General features: G+C 43.1%; 1 protein-coding gene across 2 annotated transcripts in view; it reads right to left on the bottom strand.

The window, feature by feature from the left end:
• BOD1L1 (biorientation of chromosomes in cell division 1 like 1) overlaps positions 1-20,530 on the bottom strand; it is a 51,608-nt gene that overhangs the window by 12,218 nt on the left and 18,860 nt on the right. For both annotated transcript variants that reach the window (XM_074321440.2, XM_074321445.2), the window contains exons 10-17: positions 13,942-19,921; positions 11,994-12,058; positions 10,556-10,640; positions 6,576-6,619; positions 5,019-5,079; positions 2,933-3,003; positions 2,208-2,280; positions 620-699 (exon numbers count right to left, since the gene is read on the bottom strand). In XM_074321440.2, coding sequence (XP_074177541.2) covers positions 620-699; positions 2,208-2,280; positions 2,933-3,003; positions 5,019-5,079; positions 6,576-6,619; positions 10,556-10,640; positions 11,994-12,058; positions 13,942-19,921 — 6,459 coding nt within the window. The remainder of the gene's footprint in view (positions 1-619; positions 700-2,207; positions 2,281-2,932; positions 3,004-5,018; positions 5,080-6,575; positions 6,620-10,555; positions 10,641-11,993; positions 12,059-13,941; positions 19,922-20,530) is intronic.

The following is a 20,530-nucleotide window of genomic DNA, read 5'->3' as shown; positions in this document are numbered from 1 at the left end:
CTAGTTGGGAATAGACAATGAGAAGTACTGAGTCTAAGAAATGGAAGAACATCCAAGAAGAGGTATCTACCAGCAACTGGAGAAAGTCAGGCCTAGAACAGGAGAAGGCAGGGGCAGAAATAAAAATCTATAAGCCACTTCCCCGAGTCTTAAGATGGAAATAAATCACAGGAGAGAAAGGTAATGTATAAGGCCCATCCCTGGACTATACATATTTTTAGGGGTAGGAGGTAAGGCAGAGAGATGGAGGAATATTAACATTTTAAAATAATATGTGTCACTGTATTTCCCTGTTGTGGTGATAAGTATATCGGTAATACAGCATACTACACTTTGGAAGAAAACACCTAGAAACCTAAGGAAGTCAATATTATGTTTGAATAAAAAGCTAAGCACTGATTATATCTAAACTGTGATAAAATATAATCTTACAGTATAAAATTATAAAGTACAACATTTGGTTTTTTTTTGAGGCCTAAAAAACATACAACTTTTATAATATAGTGATTATTATAAGAGATACATAAAATAAAAGGGATACTAAAACAATATTATTAGTATTCACAATGATATAATCAGGTTACCTACTGAATTTAAAATTAATATGGGGAAAGAATACCTTTGTATCTTGTGGCTCAGTTTCAGAACACGGCCTCTGTGCGGTTTCTATTCTGGAATCCAGGACATCTGGATTATCATCTGTAAATCAGTTTGGACAGAACCACAAAGGAATAAAGCTAAATGAAAAATGAAATGCACAGTTCTATTTTAAGACAGTTTGAGACTTCTTTCTTAGGTTTGTGATACAGTGAAGCCAAAGTTATTCTAAATGTACTTAAAATGGCATGTGATTTGAGCCTTGGCCCTGATAAAGCCTAAAATATATATATATGTGTGTGTATATATATATATATACACACACATATATATACACACACACATATATATATATATATACACACACATATATATAAAATACACAAATACATATAAAAATATATACATACATATAATATAAAAAATACACAAATACTCAAGTGACAGCAACTAAACAGCAGGTTCTACGGAAAGGGCAGGGTCCCAGAGACACACTAACTTCCTGAACAAGTAACCTAAGGGTACAGCTTAGTGATTAAGACCATGGGCTTGGCTAGGATTCAGACATACTTGGTGGAGATAAAGTCACAATCTCTCAGGATCCCATTTTCTTTTAAGATGGTGATAATACCTAACTCACATAGTTATTGTGAATGGGTAAAAAGTACCATGGATAATACCTAGGCATAGTATAAACTCAATAATTATAAAATAATTACATGTTCCTCACCAAAAAAGAAAAGTATTTAACTATCCATTCTTTCTCACATGCTATTTAATAAGTATTTATTGAATTTGTGCTTTGTCTCAGGTATTCAAGTATAAAAGTCTCTGCACTGCCCAATATGGTAGCTACTAACCACATGTGTCTACTGAAATTTAAATTAACTAAAATTAAATACAATGAAAAATTCAGTCTTTCCTTTACACTGACCACATTCAGGTGCTCAACTGTCACACCTGGCTGGCAGCGACTGGCCGAGAGCTTTTCCATCGCTGCAGCACATTCGACTGGATGGCACTGTGCAGACCGCAGGGAAGTGAACAGTGCAGCACAGAGGGGCTATTAAATGCCCCTTTCCTGCAGTGCTTCACTAGCCCTGCTGGCCGTTTATTATGATCTCAAATAAGGAACTTGGTGGCACCTGGCTGGATCCCAGGCACAGGTGACAGAGGGAGCTTGGGTTTGTGTGAGTTTCAGCGGTTGGGTCTTCCCCAAGAAACAACCTACTTTCTAGGTCAAGTCCAGAAAAGGCCCTGGAGGTGTTAAGCCAGTCTGGAAACAAACTAGACTCTAGAGCTGCAAAGCAAACAATTACAATTGATTCCTGAACAACGTGGGCTTGATTTTTAAAAATCTGCATGTAAGCGGACCTGTGCAGTTCAAACCCTCATTGTTCAAGGGTCAACTGTGGTTTTGATCCTCAGTTGGGAATTGGTGTATGTGGAGGGCCGATTTAAATTACACTTGAATTTTTGACTGTGCAGGTGGTCATGTTGATCATGGGTCAACTGTACTACCCTCTAGAATTTTCTGTTATTGGCCCACTATATGTGAAAATAATGTTTCCCAAAGGTGGCTAAAACAGAAAGATAAATATTCTAAATACCCAGTTCATCATCTGAAGAGGGGTAATGCTTCTTTCTTTTTCTTTTAGGCATATGTCTTTCTTCCTCTTCAACCTGGAATTAAGAATGACTGTGTGTTAGGCAATAGAATTTGGATCCAAAAGGCAATAGAATTTGGATCCAAATCTACTGAAATGACGGCACATTATATTAGCTTATAGCCTTTGGAATAAATTTTTATATACATTTTAAAAAATTCTAGAATACTACTTTTGGCATCTAGATTTCGATTAGACTCATTTTCTTGGCTTAAGTCTTTTTTTGGGGGGGATTTGAATGTAAACGCATAGAAAATATGCAAATCTGTTTTTGGTTACATATTACATTTCAACAATTCTAAAATACGTTTTTTAAAAAAATATTTCTCGTTTTACCATCTCTGAAGTCAAACTTGTGTCTTACAATTGATGGCATGTCACAAATAAACTGGTGGTGTTTTTCTCCTCTCATAATGGCCCATTAAAGGGTTGATGAAAGGCAGTACATGAAAAAACATTCTTGACTGTACAACATGGACATGTCCAAATAATCCTGGGAACTGTCAAATTACCTAAACATTATAGGAGCATAAACAGATAAAAGTGACATGGAGAACTCTGAACAATTCCATTTTATTTTTAATATATACAAAGAAGTAAAGCCTTTGTGCGCAGGTAAAAACACTATCTATAAAATATGAAATCTTGATTTTCTTATGAAAACCCACCTCCTTAGGATTTGCTTCAACACTGTGACCTCTGACAGCTTCTGTGTTGTCTTTTCTACCATTGGAGATCTCTGAGTAATAAATAAAAAAAAGGAAAAAAAACCCTTAAATATTTACTCATTCCAATACTTATTTTAGGGGTGCATGTAGCGGGGGAAGAACACTTTACAAATGACGGCGACTGGACCCTCACGACAATGATGTCAGGTAAGTCCCAGGAATTCCATTTCTAGACGTGAGTAACTAGGCTCAAGGAGCAAGAGGGTCGGTGGACTCGACACAGCAGACTTGGCAGCATTTCCACCCAGCTCGTGTGGCAGAGCAGTAACAAGTATGAAACATTCAATACCATAGTCAAATATGGGAGAACGCATGGAGTGACAACTGGTACACCACCTGGGGACAAGTTGGCACGTTCAGTAAAGTTGAAGAGGTGCCTATCAACCCAGCAATTCCACACCTGGAGTTATAGGTACACTACATATGCACTGGGAAATAGGTACAAGATCACACATGGCAACCTTCTTTGTAAGTGAGGAAAGTTGCAAAAAACTAAAATGTCCATCAACAAAATAAACAAACAAGAATAACTGGTATATTCACACAATGGAATATTAAATGGCAATTGAAATAAAGTAACTAGAGTTATACACTGTCAACATAACACAATTTGGGAATGAAACGCTCAATAAACAAATACGGTTAGAGACGGTTTCTGTAATGTGATGCCCTCTTCCTAAAGCATGCAACATAATGCCACGCATTGTTTATATGGATATATATAGCAAATGCAGAATAGTGGTTCCCTTTGGAGTAGATAAAAGGAAAAGAGACTGGCATTAAGGAAGGGTATAATGTGGGTTCAACTGTATCTGTTAACACTTTAAAAAAAGCATCTGAAGCAAGTATACTAAATTTTAAGATATGACAAAGGTAGGTATGGTGTAACACATTATAAAAATAACTCTACAGGGGATTAAGACCTATTTCCCCATTCTTGGAATAGGGAATCAAAAAAATCAGTAGGAATAAACAAAATTCTATTCTCTATGTGAGCAGAGAATTATCCTCCAGGCGTTGGCAGCCTCCAGGGTTGCAAGGAATGAGGCCTGACCCCTGGGAAAAGACCTACATACTGTATTTTGCTGTGTATAATGCATACTGTTTTTGCCCAAATTTGTGAGGGAAAACTAAGGGTGCACATTATACCTGGGTAGTACTAATTCCGTATCTATATAAATATTTTTAATTCTTTTATTTATGGTTATGAGTTAAAAGTGTAACTCTAGAAATCAATAATGATATTCATATGCAAAATACCCTGGAATATGATAATCAGTTTTGTTGAGCTTAGGATGAACTTGCAACGAGGAGGAGGAGGACGACGAGTTCTTGGCCTTCTATGATGCGTAAACATTGCAAATTTGTTACCGGTGCATAAAATTTCTTGCACCTTGTATCTGTTCTTGTGTTTTTTAATTATTTGTTACATAAAATTTCTTGTACCATGTTAAAAAATAAATACTAATCTTCCTTTACAATACAAAATACAAATACTTAAGTATAAACAAATAAAAATTTGGATTAAAAAATTAAAACGATCTTTTTCACCTGAAAGTTTGGGCCAAAACCATGGGTGTGCATTATACACGGGAGCACATTATACACAGCAAAATATGGTAATTGTGGTGTCTCTGAGGTGTATCAAATTGAGACTTCCTGTCAGAAGTTAGCACAGAATGCCTACTGTACAAGTGCAGGGGACTAAACATTTTGTATTCACACTGGATTGAGCCCACTGCAAGGTTACCGGCAAAGTTCTAGTAGCTATTTAAGGCAAGGCACCACTTATAAGCTGCATGGCCCTGAGCAAGCTACCAGGCCTCCCCACTGCCTGCCCTTCCTCAACTACAGATGTCATGCTGTTAACACTAGCATTACGGATCACATTCATTAAACGGATCACATTCATTAAACGAGAGAAAATGTGGAAGTAATTAGCACAGGGCCTGGCACATAGAAGGCACTGAACAAATGGTAATTACAATTACTATGAAAATTACTGCTATGAAATTCACTAATTTACCTTCTTTGTCATGAGATTTGCTGTGAATGTCTTCATTTGCTCTTGAGCCTGAATTTTCGACCTAAACATACAATAGAAAAGGTTGTTTATGGATAATCTGCTAAGTCTTGAAGGCAGAAAGAAAAAAAGAAAGGTAATTTCCATATTCTGGCAGTTGTGGGAAATGCTGAAAGGAGCTGGAATATGTGTTCGTTTCTATTTCACCCAGAAACTCAAGAGCATTTAGCATCTTCCTTTTGAAGAAGTTTTGGTTTAACAAATTATCCCACTGTGTTTATTCTCGTCTTTAAAATGTTTATGACAAGAGAGTAAGAAATCAGAGAGAAAATATTTCTGAATTCTATGTGAATTCTCTTCCCCTCCAACAATCCCTCATGATTTTTTACTTAAAAATGCTAAAGGATTCTGTCATAAGATTTCCCCTTGGCAAATCTTCTCAATTGTCCTTTTTTTATTTACTGAGGTGAAGTCTCAGAATGTCCTACAACGTTCTAAATGCAAGCTACAGAATGTCATGTGTATTTTGGAAGGGTGGTTGTGCCTGGATGGGGAAAGGCAGCTGCTGGGGTTCAGGGGTTCCGGGAACCTGGGAAGTAGGATGGAGCCATGCTGGGGGAGCTTACAATCTTCTCACTGGCTCTGGAGGGTACACCTGAACCAAACCAAGTGGGCTTTTCTCCTCCTTCTTACTCAGCAGACTATGTACGAGTGTCTAGCTATTAGGTTGGTGCAAAAGTCACTGCAGTTTAAAAGGTTAAAAACAATTGCAAAAACCGCATTTACTTCTGCACCCACCTAATACAAATGGGATGCTTCGGCATTGAGGGCTCTGATGTCACAGCTATCGGGTAGTAAGACCTCTAGGGGCACTGGAAAGAATGTGGCTGCCCGCGATTTGCAAGCCTTTTACAAAATGTTCACTCCTGGTATGATATCAGGTCCCCTATAAATGCATTCAGAAATACGAAAAAAATTTCCTTTCAAGCACAAAAGGGATTATGAGAGCCACATGTGGGGGGAAAAATGCATATATCGCAATTATAGTTTAGTATGTTTAGAAAAGCTTTCCAAAAACATAAAGTGAACTTTAGTTTTCAAAATAAAACCCGTCTACATCACCCTGACAAATTAACATCACGGAGCAATTTGCAATGTCATTGTAATAATAACAAATCGAAAGTTCATAGTTCTTTGGAGGATTTCATTAGCATCTATGTACCAGGTGAGTTTCCTAGTCTGAGCAATCTGGGCCTCTTCTATTTCCTTTGTTCTATTTCATGACATTGGCCTAAATTCAGTGGGGCTGAATTCAGAGTGAGCTTCTTTTTTTCTTTTTTTAAGAAAACAACTACATTTCATTTCATGACATCTGTGGATATAGCTGAATGTGGAAAAGAACAAGTAAAAACTCTCTGGTCAGTACGCTGGACTCCAGTGGAGAGCATGCTACCAAAAGCCTCCTGTCTGCTAAAAACTGCAGACACCCCTCCCCAATCGCTCTCAAAACACCAAAACAACCCCAACAATGACAACAAACCAACCACTACAGTGACTTACACTCAGTGATTCATTCACCAACAAAGGCTCCCTCTGTACTTCAGCTGTTCAAAAACAAAAAATGAGAAATAAGGAAACTGAATATTGTTTCTGAACCAGAGAAACAAATTTAGAGTGTTTTAGGGCAGTTAGGTAGGACTATGTTGCTAAGTGGCCTAGTTGCCTCTGTGAATTATAAAATTCTGACCAATGATTTTCTACAATCCATGTTCTGTCACACTACCAGAAAAACAACAGAAGTTAATGCCACCTGACTTTTTACAATAATGGCAGTGGTGCATTAAATAGTACGGATTTACCTATGTTGATGGTCTGACGCTCAGAAGAAAGGTGGGAGACCTTTACTGTGAAGGCACAGTGCTACACTGGTTCATTTAAAAATAATGCTATCAAGTGAAAAGTTAGCTCTTATCCCTTCCAACAGCAAAGGTCTATTTATATTCTTTGGAAACTTGAAGTGCAAGGTACTGTTTCTACTCAACAATGACAGGACACACATTTTTCTTCTAAAGCACTTCCTTTTACGTAAGTAGATCTCTTATTGAACCATACCCAAACACAGTAATCTGAAATATAACTGTGGGAACAAAGGACTCCAGCACCCCCTCAAATGTTACCTTTTTGACAATTAACAAATGGGATGTTAATTATTTCTACTATAACACATGCGAACACATTTTAACTAATGCATCTATCTCAGTTTGGGAGAGATCAGTCATTGTCAGGGCTTTCACATGCCAGCACGAAGGGCTTACCAGGGCTTGGGGTGGTCTTCTGGGACTGCCTGGTAGACACTTCAGCTTATGAGGCTGGCAGGTCACAAACTGTGAAGGCTGCCCTTTCTGGTGGCTTTGCCTGGGAAGGTCCCGCCCTGACCACTGCAGCTGGTCCCGGGTGAGGGTTCAGACACTGCTTACACACTGCCTTTCTCTTAGCTTTTCCCACCTAATACACACCTACTCATCCTTCAATATTTGGCTCCAAAATGGGGGAGGGGGTGATGGTGACAAGTGCTTATCAAAATTCAAAACGTATGTATTCACTTTTATGGAAATACTTGGGGAAACAGTTACATGCATATGAAAATTAATTGAGGCTTTGTTTATAATAGTAAAAACTACAAAACTGGAGATTACTAAAAGACCTAACAAACAGGAAAATTCATTGTAGGTTACTGTCCAAGCTGTTGAGCTAACAGATGAAGTCAATCTGTACACAGCGACAATGGAGGATGCACACAATATATGGCTCAGTAAAAAAAAGGAATTGAAGAACTGTGTAAATATTATGACCTAGCTTTTGCTTAAATACACAATTGTACTCACGAGGAGGGGGGACTTTATTATGCGTCTATGTATCTTACTTTCTGTAACTAAAGGGCAGGGCGAGCTCGGGGCAGCTTAAACGGAGGCCGTCCCCAAAGCCCTGCCCAGCTGAGTGAACCCCAGAAGACATGAAAGGAACTTTATTACAGGCAGCATCTTCTCCTGCACCTGGCCATTTCAGCAAAGCCCCGAGGGCAGGACTGCATTTGCCATCTTGATTTTCCCAGTACTTTCACTGGCTCACTAATGTGTATCATGCCCATGAATAATTTAGAGCTGGGACGACTGCAGGAGACGCTGTAGCTGCTCTGTCCTTCCCCAGAGCCTGGACTGGTCCCGGGCAGTGTGCTCCCAGAGACATCAACTCCACTCTTGCCCCGGGAACAGAGCACTTGCCTTAATTTAAGTCAACCAGAAAGTTACAGTCACCTGGTCACAGCAATTCATTGAGGGTGGACACAGCTACTTAATCCGAATTCAAGTAAGTCTTCGGATTTTGGCCAAGAATCACAGGACAAAGATATTTTTCCAGAGGCCATGAATGAGAAAGCAATGACCTCTGTTGGGGGCCAAGGAAGAAGAAATTGGGCCTTTTCAAGATGTGTCTCTGGGGTATCACCGGGCTCTTAGATCACCCTGCCTTTACTTTTCAGCTTTGTGGATGCTATGGACTGGATGCTTGTGCCCCTCAAATTCACGTATCAAAACCCTAATCCCCCATGTATTTATTTGGAGGTGGGGCCTTGGGAGGTGATCAGGTTTAGGTGAGACTGTAAGGGTGGGGTTCCCAGGATGGGATTAGTGTCCTTATAAGAAGAGGGGACATGAGATCTCTCTCTCTCTCCCTCTCTCTACATGCACCAAGGAAGGCCACGTGTGGCCATAACCAGGAAGGGACCCCTCCACCAGGAACCTGATCAAGCTGGCACCCTGAACTCACACTTCCCAGTCTCTACCACCACTTGAGAGAAATACTTGTTGAAAGAAACACTTGTTTAACCCACTCAACTGATGGAATTCTGCTACAGCAGCTTGAACTAAGACAACGAGCTAATATATTTCTTTTACAGGGTTTTCTGTTACTTGCAACCAGAATCACCCTGACACTTCCATCGGATTTGCACTGACATTTCAACATTGTAACAAAAAAAAAAAGAGAATTTGCTTTTAAATTTGGTCTAATACTCTAAGGTTCCTATTACTATTTTTCCTAATGTGTGAATCAGAAGAAAATGTAAAATAATGACTAGAGTACAAACCATAAACAAATCTCTATTGGCACAATTCTCATTTCTATTTTCCTAACCACTGGTTCTCAAAGTGTGGTCCAGGGATCCCTGGGAGGACCCGAGACTTTCCACTAAGAGGTCCACAAGGTCCAAACTGTTGTCACAATTAATACTAAGATGTTATTCACCTTTTAAACTCATGAGTACACACAGGCATTTTCCAGAGGCCACACGATGTACCCACGATTACCTGAAAAGACTAGTAAAATCCAGCCACCCATGGTACGTGTGGTGCTGGACTCTCTCCATATACTTCAACCAGGACAACAAACAGTAGTGCATCGAATACAGAAACGGACACGAGAAACCAGCTATTTTCTATCAACCGAGACTTAAAAGAGATTTGCAAAAATGTAAAACAATGTCACCTTTTTTTTATGTTAACTTAGAGTAACTTCATTATAATGAGCTTAATACGTATTTTACAGCTTTCTCAATTTTAATTTTTTGCTTGATAAATGTCAACATGTGTAATCCGTGTGACAGAAGCTCTCTGGGGTCCTCAATCATTTTTAAGGGTGTAAAGTGGTCCTGAGACCAGAGTTTAGGAGTTGCTGCCCTGATCCTTTCTGACACTGAGGCTCTCCCCTAAAAAGTCTGCAGTGGACCCTAAAACTGTGGCACATACTGAATGTCAACTGTAATTGATACATTTAAAAAGGAGGGGAAGGGGAATAAGAGGTCCAAATTTCTAGGTATAAAATAAACAAGTCATGGGGATGTGACACACAGCATGGAAAATATAGTCAATAATATTGTGACAGCGTGGTATTGTATCAGATAGTTGCTGGACTTATCGTGGTGATCACTTCTTTAGGTCTATAAATGCTGAATAATTATGCTGTACCCCCAAAACTAATATAAGATTGTATGTTAGCTATATTTTTAATATGAACCAAAAAAATAAAATAAAATAAAATAGAATTAAAAAAAGACTGGCACTGAGAGACTGAGAAGAGGCTATGCAAACTTGCAGTGGCTTTGGTGTAGTCACTGGGGCAACGGCCAGAGTCCACGGGCCAAGAGTGCGGGAGTTAGAGAAGCAGGCCCAGCCCACGGGCTGCAGACCTGCCTTTGGAAACGAGCTGCAATGATAGCTCCTGCAAGTGCAGGAAGGGAGACACAACACTTGAGAAAGAGTTTGCTCAAAGAACTTCCTTTTTGCCACAAGGACTAGGAGATACCAGATTTAAACAACTACCTTATATAAAATTGATTGCTGCTTCATAACAAAAGGTATGATATGTTAAATTCATATGGCCCGTCAGCTTATTATTATGAAGCAGCTATTGATTTTAAGCTTCAATGAAAGGTAAAATCACATGCAAGGAAAAAATAATGTGAACAATGGCTAAAAAGAGCTTACCCATTCCAACCAGCTTTCTCCCACATGGACTTTCTGATGGGGCTAGAATTTCATGATTTTTCTCTTCCTCTGATGGTACAAACGTCTAAAAAGTCCAAAGCACCATAAAAAAACAAGTTAACTGAGGTTTTTATAACAAGAAGGCAAGGCTAACCTCACATGAATTAAACCAAAACACCCAGCATCTTGTAACAATATAAAGTCTGCTTTTATATTGCCAGCCTTTAAAAACAAAACAAAACAAAACAAAAAAATCAAGCTAATTTCATGCATCAATGGCTGTCCTACTGCTTTAAATTAAGACTCCAACTTAGTACTGCACACAAGGCCCTTCCTGGTCAGGTGCCGGCCCTCTCCAGGCTTACGTTATACTGCAGCCTACCTTGAACCATTGCAGTGCCTGGGACTCACCATCAGCCCGGCCCTTCCCTCTCTGTCTAGAATACGCTTCTTTGCTGGAAAGCTTTTCTCTCTCCTCTGGTAAATTGCTACTACACTACAGTGGTACCTCGGTTTTCGAACATAATCCGTTCCAGAAGATGAACGAGTTCCAAAACGTCAAAAACAGCCGACAGCTAGGCCTCAGGATCTTGCACTCAGTGGAAGCCGCGTGACATGTTCAACTTCTGAGGTGTGTTCGAAAACCAAAGCATTTATTTCTGGGTTTATGGTGTTTGTAAACCGAAATGTTCATCAACAGAGATGTTGGAAAACCGAGGTACTACTGTACTTACAAAATTCCACTCTATGTCCTCCTTGCAAGCCCTCCCATCTGCATACCCATTGCTCCTGCTGGGTAAGTCGAGCCCCCGTGCCCTGTTCACGGCCCCCCGCTTACCACTATCCTGTCATGCATACTTGGAGGGAGCCACAGGATCAGGCTGGAAAGGGAGCATGAAGACTAAATTATGTAAACCACATTGGCCATGATTAAAAACTAGATTTTATTCCAAGTATGATGAGAAGCCACTGGAAATTTCAAGCAGAGTAATGACGTGACCTATTTATGTTTTTCAGGGCAACTCTCAGGGCTGTGCGAATCACAGATTGAAGGAGGGACCTGAGAGGAAAGAAGTCCAAGGGGGACACACCTGAAGTAGTGGCTTAGACTAGGGTGGAAACTATAGAAACAGATGGACTCACATTATATTTTGGAAATGGAACCTGTAAGAACTGACAACGGATTACATCTGGGGTGACGGAGAAACTGAGCGTGACTCTTGGGTTTCTGATTTGAGTAAATGGAATTGATAATGGCACTATTTACTGAGATTATTGAGGTTCGTTGCTCCTCCCCACAGAATGTGACAACAGTAATACTTAAGCGTCTTTAGTACAACAAAAATAAGAGCTCTGTACTGCTGAAATGGACATACACCTATCGGGGAAAGGTCCTCACACCATTCACAGCTCAGCGTAACTGAGTTTTCAGCCATACCTCAGTTTTCACGTCGGCTTTCAGTTCCAATCCTCCCAAAACATCCAATGGAGACTCTTCTTTGCCTAATGAAATTCAAACCATTAAACCAATTTAAGAATCTGCTTACAAAATACATCCTGAATCAAAAGGTAATAAAATGTTCACATCTAGCACACCCCTTTTCCTGTTTTATTTGGCTGTCAGTAGAAAACAATAAAAAGGTACATATATGAAAAATCTCAGAGGAAAGGCAGGGATCATTTACTTTTTTTTGCGGGGGTGGGGTGTTGAAATTGTTTCTTGCTGTTAAGGTGGCTGACCAGAAAGAACGACACAGTATTATTTGTGGAGAAATCTTATTTCCAAGTGTTTCTCTACAGTGATCTGTACCAAGTTTGTCCCTAAAAGAAAATGTTCTGGGCCACTGAGGAATATTCTTGATAAAGAAGAGGATTTATGAATAGACTCACTTCTCTTGCTTTATGCTGACACGGTGAAATCAAACATAAAGGTAAACAACTGTGAGGCAGACAAAAAGCAAATGGAATTTTCTCTGGTGGAGACTCAAGTTTGTCCCTGTCTTGGACCTTTCTTTTCTCTTTCACTCCCCTATCCTGCGACTTGTGGCTTCCAGTTTCTCTCACATGCCCACACATAAGCCTCCAAAGAAAATCCTTCCTTTCTCCAAGAGGCTGCAGGCCTTTCCTTGCTAAAGTGCTTCTGTTTTTGCTGCTCCTCCTTTGGGGAAAACAAAGGAAGGAGGAAGGAGTGACAGACTGCATAAAACTTGCAGAACATTTACCTCACCCCAGGCTAAATTCAACGGAAAATTTTAAACTTACTTATTTCAACCCTTGGAACATTCCTTAATGTCTCCTATTTAAGTCCCTATAATGAACAGGACTGTACCTAGTGGCCTCAGCTTTCTGAGGCTGCATTACATGGTATTTAAGGTCTGTTCCAGTTTCAAAGCCCAGGATGCTACAGGCAGAGTGGGTGGGAAAGAAGTCCCTGACCCCCCTCAAGACCAGCCCACGTCCCTTTGAGTCCCCACAGGATCCCATGCTTAACTCACCTCTAAGAACCTGTCACACTAGTGTCACTGCCTACTTCCCTGCACGGCTGGACGCACAGCTATCTTCCCACCTCGACTATCTAACTTGGCGTCCCCAGAGCCTAGGACAGTAGCAGCTGGTATAAAGTGTCCCAAGTTGGACGGAATGGTCAGTGACTGAGCTCAAAGCTTACACCTTCAAAGTTACCAACCATTTCTAACAAGACCAGCACTCTCTGAAATCTGTCAGGAGAGAGTAGGTTTCATTTCCCTTTCAACCAAGTTCTAAACCAAAAACTAACTCATTTTACCTGAACAATAAACTCAGTTATAAAAACAAAAGCTCCCTTGATTAAAGGGACCAGCTGGCTTGAACTGCCACGTGCTACAAACCTCCGCAGTCAGATGAGAGATGAAGTGATGGTTTGTGCTATTACCCCATTCCATGCAAAAGAAAACTGAGGTTCGGAAGTAACTGTTTTCTAAAAGACACCCAAGTATCATTCAAGTTACTTAAATTCTGTGAACCTATTTGCTCATTTGTAAAATGAGGGTGATGAAAAAATACTTATTTCACAGGGTTGTTGTAAGGTATTCTTCATTTTCATTGATGAGAAACCTGAAGGTCAAAGAGTTCAGTAACTTGCAGATGTCAGCCACGCAGATGACACATGGGGCTAGTGGGCCACCCATTCCTCAGCTTCCTGCCTGTCTTCCTTGCCCATGAGAAATGGGTTTACAGTTTTAAGCTTTCAAACACAAGTTTGTTTTAGAGAGCTTGACCTGCAAGTTTGGTAAGTTATTTTGTGACATTCTGGAACCAAAACCATCTTTTGTAAGGTTGTCTTAAATGCACTCTACATACATTCATCTCTATAAAATGCTAAAATGTACAATTAGAGAGATTCTCACCCAAATCTTCTTCAGAAGAAACAGTGACCTCGAGGTCTCCTTCCTTCTGCAATGATTTTGTCATGCCATCTTCTGTGTTCTCAGCGGACGCCTGAGCAGTCCATTTGCCACTGGGCTCACCCCTTCTGGTCAAGTCCTGCTCGCCTGTAGGAGCTGGCAGGGCTACACTGTGGGCAGCCGAACAGGCTGAGCGGGAAGGCGCACTCTCTGCTTCTCCACCATTAACACATTTGGCAGTGGTGGTTTTCCAGTCACTCTCAGGCTGCCGCCGGGCAGGAGGGAGAGAAGATTGCTGTGTGGCAGCGTCTCCGACACGTGGCATGTCATTAGCTACGTTAGCACCCGTGCTCACGGCTGTCAAAGAGCGAATGCTGACAGAGGAGTCCTCAGTCATCTGCCCCGATGTGGGCTCTGGTCCCCTCCGGGGGACAGGTGCGTCAGCAGTCCTGGCCGAGCCCCTCGCCGCCAAACAGCTCGCCATGGTGCTGTCCCTGCCCGTCCCTGCCTCAGGGCTTCCATCTCCTATGGGAACAGAGCTCACGGACACATCCTTGTTTGCCGGCGGGCCGCCCTCTGTGGAGAGCACACTGACGGACACCCTGTCGCACCCTTCCTCAGGACGCACTTCTTTCCTTCCTGTGACTGGCCCGGGACACCGACAGGTGTTCTCAGCCAGGAGGCTGGGCATAGGGACCTCACACTTGCTCTCCTTTGCAGAGGCCAGGTTATCTTTTCCTTCTGGGATGCTGGCAGTCAGCTGATTCTCCTCGGGCCTGTCTCGGCCGCTGGCAATGAGCACGCATTCGGCTGTGCTGGTGGAGATGATGGCAGCATCACTCGGGTCCTCCATTCTTGCAGCAGGGGGCTGGTCTGCATCTCGTGGGACAGTTCCCCTCATGATGGCTTCACGCCCCTCAGAGGTGCTTGTGGAGATCACGGTGGTGTCGCTTATCTCTTCAGCGGGTGTGACCAAGAGATGGCCCTCTTCCCGAGGGACGGCACTAGACACCGGGCCCTCGCAGTCTTCTCCTGAGCTTGTTGAGATGACAGCACTGCCATCCTTCTCTTCCATGGCTGCCGCAGACCGCTCGTTTGTACTCTCCGCACCCACACCAGAAACAGAGGCCTCGCATTCTTCTGCGATGCTGGTGGAAATGAGCGCGTCGTCTCGGTCCTCCTTGCTAGTGGAGGCGTGAGGACTGGCAGCCTCTGTGGCTGCGCTGGGCATAGGCTCCTCGGGGCCGTCAGTGCTGAGCGAGACCGGGCCTTGCGCTCGGCCGTCCACAACTGCAGCCGGCTGCTGACTTCCGGCCCGGGCGACAGTGGCTGCACTGGACACGGGCACCTCCAGCTCCTCCTCGATGCTTGTGGAAATCATGGCGCACTCGTCTTTGTCTTCGTTTCTCATAGCAGTGGCCTGGCTGTCTTCTCCCGAAACTGCACTGGGCATGGGGGCCTCGAAGTCGTCTGTGTGCACGCGGGGGCCTTCCAGCCCTTCCTCTGCTCTCGGAGCACCTGAACGACCTTCTTGCATATCCACAATCGTGTCTGACTGCGCGGTGTAACCATTCGTCGTGCTGGTGGAAATCATCAAGCCTGTGCCTGGACTTTTGCCCCCAGCCAAACAAGCCTGGTTGGTGATATTGTCACTGGCTGTAGAAGCCATGAGGCCATCACACTCCTCATTTTTCACAGAGGTGATGACACCTTCCTCCTCTTTCTCACTGGGCGATGTGTGATGGACCTCATATTCTGGGACTGCCCCGGACACAACTGCCTCATAGCTGCCCCCCACCAGGCCAGTGGAAATAGTGGTGTATCCAGCATTTTCTTTCCCGGTGAGCTGACTGTCGCTTTGACCTGAAGCCGCACTAGTCATGGGACCCTCGCCACCTTCAGGCTCGGGCGCCGCTTCAGCCTTTCTGCCCACGGCGCTGGTCACGCTGCTTTCAACAATCTCTTTTGCACTGGAGCAGATCTCGGTATCTTTACCTTCCTTCTCGGCACCACTCCTGCTATCGACGTCACTTTCATGTGCATTTACGATGGCCGCTCCGGCCTCAGCTGCCACATGCCCCTCTGCAGTCCCAATCGGACTGTCTCCCTCTTCTGCACTTTCACAGACGGAGACGCCTTCGCTTTCTTCCATCCCCGTGCAGGCTGAAGTGTGCCCGACTTCATTTCCTCGTCCAGTACTAGTGACAACACCCTCACCTTCATCATCCTCCTCTTTGGCACCCGTGCTGGTGACAATGCCTTCGTCATCACAGGGACCAGCGGCGACCGACGGTACATTAGTCACTTCTTTGGCTACTGTGCTGTCCATTGTACTCTCCCCATTTTCTTCAGATTCAGAACTTAGCGCAAAGCCTTCGCCGCTCTCCTCGGAACCGCTGCAGCTTGCAGGGCCCTCTCCATCCTCCTCCGTGATCCCTGTGCTGGTGACCGCACTTTCACCCTCTGTGCCGTCATTCACAGAACCATCTCCTTCTTGGGTGGCACTTGTTCCTGGTGGCGTGTCATCGTCTCCCAGGACCACGGCTGCACCTGTAACAATGCGCTCCTCCTGTGGCCCTGCCCCAGTTCCTGAGCACATAACAAAGTGGTCGCTTCTCCTTTCTGCTCCTGTACATGTCACAGTTCCCTCAGTTTCTTTCTTGGGGCCCAATCTCGTCACTGTCCTCTGGAATCCATCTAGCTCCTCACTGCTTAATGAGCCCTCTCGTATTTCGGTCCCAGCACTCGTTACGGCTCCATCGCTTTCAATTTCATTAATGAAGGTACCAGTTCCTTCGACTATTTCTGAGTGTCTACTGGAAGAGCCGTCACATTTTTCTTCAGAGCCGGCACTGGTCACAGCATCATCTTTCTCCTCTGTCACAGCACTGTTGACACTGTCTCCAACGGGAGCTGCCTGAGGCACGGGGTCTGCAGCTCGTCCTTCAGCTCCGGCCACAGCACACTCTCCACTTTCTCCTTCCTTGGTGCTGGTGAGGCAAGTTTCACTTTCGGCGAATCCCTCCGTGACCACGCCCCCACCCTCTTCGGCTGCCGCAAAAACAGTGCCTTCGCTGGCTTCTGCCCCAACCCGGAGAGGATTGTTTCTGCAGCACGCGCCTGTTATGAGGCCTTCATCGGCCTCGATGCTTGTGCAAGGCACAGCCACCTGCCCCGCACCGGCTTCTGAAGACGTGGTGGTGGCATTCCCGGCTTTCACCGGGTCTCCAGTAATGCCGCTGTCCTTCCCTTCAGTACTAGTGGCCACAGAAGCCTTTTCTGCTCGAGCAGACCCAGCCGCATTCTCAGGCTGTCCACTCCTTTGGTGTAAAGCAGATGCTGCAGCGTTCCTTCCAGCACTGGTGTCCACCTCACTGCTCTCATGCCTTCTTTCAACAACAGCTGGCGTGTTTTCTACGTCACCTGGCTCTCCACTGTGCTTCAGTTCAACAGTTTTAGCATCTTTTTCAGTGGTCACACCTGCAGCAATGCCATCCTTCTTGCCATTTTCGACCACAGTTCTCACTGCATGCTTTGAAGTGGGCTCTGTACTTAAGCCACTTTCTTTCCTGGCCATGGCCACCAAGCCACTGCCTTTGTTAACACTCTCATGTTCCATAATTGTGCCTGTTAACTCGCTACCAAAAGGCATGCTTACTTCCCCTGGCTTCCTGTGCAGTGCGGTGGCCTGGTAACCTGCTGGAATGTGCCTTTTGCTATCTGTACTTGCTTTTGCTGCGGTATCAGCTGTGGAAATCGTACCGCCTTCTTTGCTGTCACTTGTCCTAGGGACCTCTGATTCGCCAACAGTCAGACTTTGGTTAGGGGAACCAGTGTGGTCCGCAGGGGAGGTGCTGGCTGGGCCACCTTCTAACACAGTTCTTTTGTCAATGATAGGAATTACATCTGACTCATGAGGTTGTTTCTGAGGCACAACAGTCCCTGAACTTAAGGACGGTGAGGGGTTTAAATCTGTGGAATGTTCAAGAACAGAGTTTCCCTGAGCAACACGCTCTTCAGTGGGTCTTGCGTTTTTCAAATTCTTTTGTGCCCCGTCACTTTCTGATGGGGCACGAGGTAACATCCTCTGACTCGTTTCAGAGTCTACATTCATTTCACGAGTTTCTTGTTGACTGGGTTCTTTCTCCCTGGGACTTAGCTTGGACACAGCACTTTGGACATGCACTTTCCTGGTCAGGATGCTCTTATGGTCAGCGTGCTTTTCAGAATTACTAGCAACTGTCCCACGTCCCGATTTACACACTGGAGCTGCTGTCTTTGCGTCTACTGTGGAAGTTCTTAAATCACCCTTTAGAACTGTGGCTGTAGTTTTTTGTTTCATCACATTGTCAGAGTCCATATCTTGCTGAGAACTATTACTGCTGCTCTCCTGGGTTTTAGATACTTCAGATGCATTTTCAACAGCAGGCTCAGCATCAGTTTCCATTGGCTCTTGTTCAGGGATCAATGTGGTATCGCCACTTTTTTTTGGTCTCTGAAGGGAGGAACAAGTGGGAGTGCCCAAAGTGTTTGCTGCAAGTTTTTCTTCTCCTTTGGTCATTTCTTGGGATAAGCTTCCTCTTCGATTTTCACACGATCTTCTACTTAATTTCCTTTCTATGACTGAACTAATCCCTCTGGCTTTGTCATGATTACCGTCAACTTCTTTACCATCATCTGATTTATTTTCTTCCTTCTTTTTCACGTCCTTATTGCTATGCTTTAAGCTTCTGCTTTTGTGCCCATCTGATAACTTCCTCTCAAGTCTGGAGGAGCTTGCATCTTTGTCACCCTTACACTTCTCCTTTGCTAACGGTGGCTTAGCTCTGTGACTGGTGTCCTTCTGCGTACCGTGTGCTGAACAAGCAGCACTCTCTAATACAGGTTCAACGCCAGCTTCCTCAGAAGATTTGTCCTCAACTTTAGACTTTCGCTGTCTCTCTGGGTCATTTTCTTCTGTGTACTTTTCCTTCTCTGGTTTTGGAGTGGCCGTCTGTTTTGTGACACCTTCTTGTAATTCTGTTTCAATGACTTTCAACTGTTTGCCTTGACTTTTGGATTTCGACTTGAACCCAAGTTTCTCTTCTAACAAGCTCTTTGTTCTTCGCTTCTCCTTGTGGACAACCTCTTCTGGTTTTGAATTACTATCTAAGTTGGTCGAGTCCATATCACACTTATCCTCTGAATAACTTTCACTTCTTCTCTGTAATGTGACTCCATGCTGCTTGGAACTCAGAGAATCTTTCTGAATTTTGGAATCACTTGATCTTCTTGATTTGTGCTCTGTCTTAGTTTTTTCAGTTGACAGGTGTCTTTCTTTTTTGTTATTTTCTTTACGAACATTCTCATCTGTTTTTATAATATATTCAGAAACTGGCTTTCCATCTTTGCCTAAAACTGATAATTTCCTTTCATTCCTATGTTTACTTTTTCGTTCAGCTTTATCATCTAAGGAGAGTTTAGTCTGTTGACTTTGCTTCTGAATACTTTCATCTACTTTTAAACCTTTTTCAGAAGAGTGAAGCTCAGTGTCATCACCTGTTTTATGTACACTGTCCCCTTTATGTTTATGTTTCGTGGATAATTTGTCTTCTGACAGAATTTTTTCTTTTTCAGGCTTCTCCTTAGAGGATTTCACTTCTTTCTTCAGTAGGTTTTTCACATGTGGTGTTTCAGAATCATCTTTCTTTAGATGCTTTTCATTTCTAAGTGTGCTTTTCTGTTTCTGGGGTTCTTCTGTGCCCATTTCTGAGCGTTCCAATTGCCTTTTTCCATCTCGCGTGTCAGTCTCTTCCTGTGCCCCTTCCATCACAACAGGGGTAGATGTCCGTCTTTTATGTTCTCTTTCGATTTTGGATTCATTTTTGTTTTCATCAGCTGAATGCAAAGACTCCGAGAGTCTCCGGGTAGGTTTACTTGGTTCACTTTTTGCATGAACATGCTTGGAATCCTTTGAAGAAGACACCTTTTCCTTTTCACAATGCTGTGAAGAAAATAAAGGTTAAAATATGAGAAAGTTAGTTTTTACACTCAAATTTAACATCTGGGTGCATTTAATATGTTGAATGCTATCACATGTTTTACACCTTACTTAATCTTTGCAAGCAGCCTGTGGTAGGGATTATGAACTTAATTTTATGCACCAGGAAAGTGAAGCTCAGCACGATTCAATAACTTGACGAATTTAGATGATCTCATTACAAGTCTAGTGCTCTTCCTGCTACACTACAGGCATCATTATAGAGACTCGTTATTTCTCCGGGTATTTGTCCATGCATTTAGGCTTTCTTTAACTCTCCATCATATACCCTATGGTAGTTCATAAACATAAACAGAATGAATGACAATCCAAGTGCTTTTCAGGCCAAAAGCACACCTAATGTTGAAGGCAATTTAAAATTTTATACTGAAACAAAGGTTTCCTATATTTTAATTTAGAAACCAGATTTATGAGGACCTCATGAATTTAGCTACTTGGTAGACACGCCAGTTAGGAAGTTTCAAATGCACACAATAACTCTCAGTAGTAGGAACCATGTTCCATAAAATGTATGTGTATGGTCATGTAGCCAAGGAAAGATACTGAGAGGTC

This window comes from Rhinolophus sinicus, chromosome 1 (genome assembly GCF_057876585.1).
Source record: "Rhinolophus sinicus isolate RSI-liver-muscle chromosome 1, RSI-T2T, whole genome shotgun sequence".
NCBI classification, from domain to species: Eukaryota; Metazoa; Chordata; class Mammalia; order Chiroptera; family Rhinolophidae; genus Rhinolophus; species Rhinolophus sinicus.
This window is presented reverse-complemented; position numbering and strand designations above follow the sequence as displayed.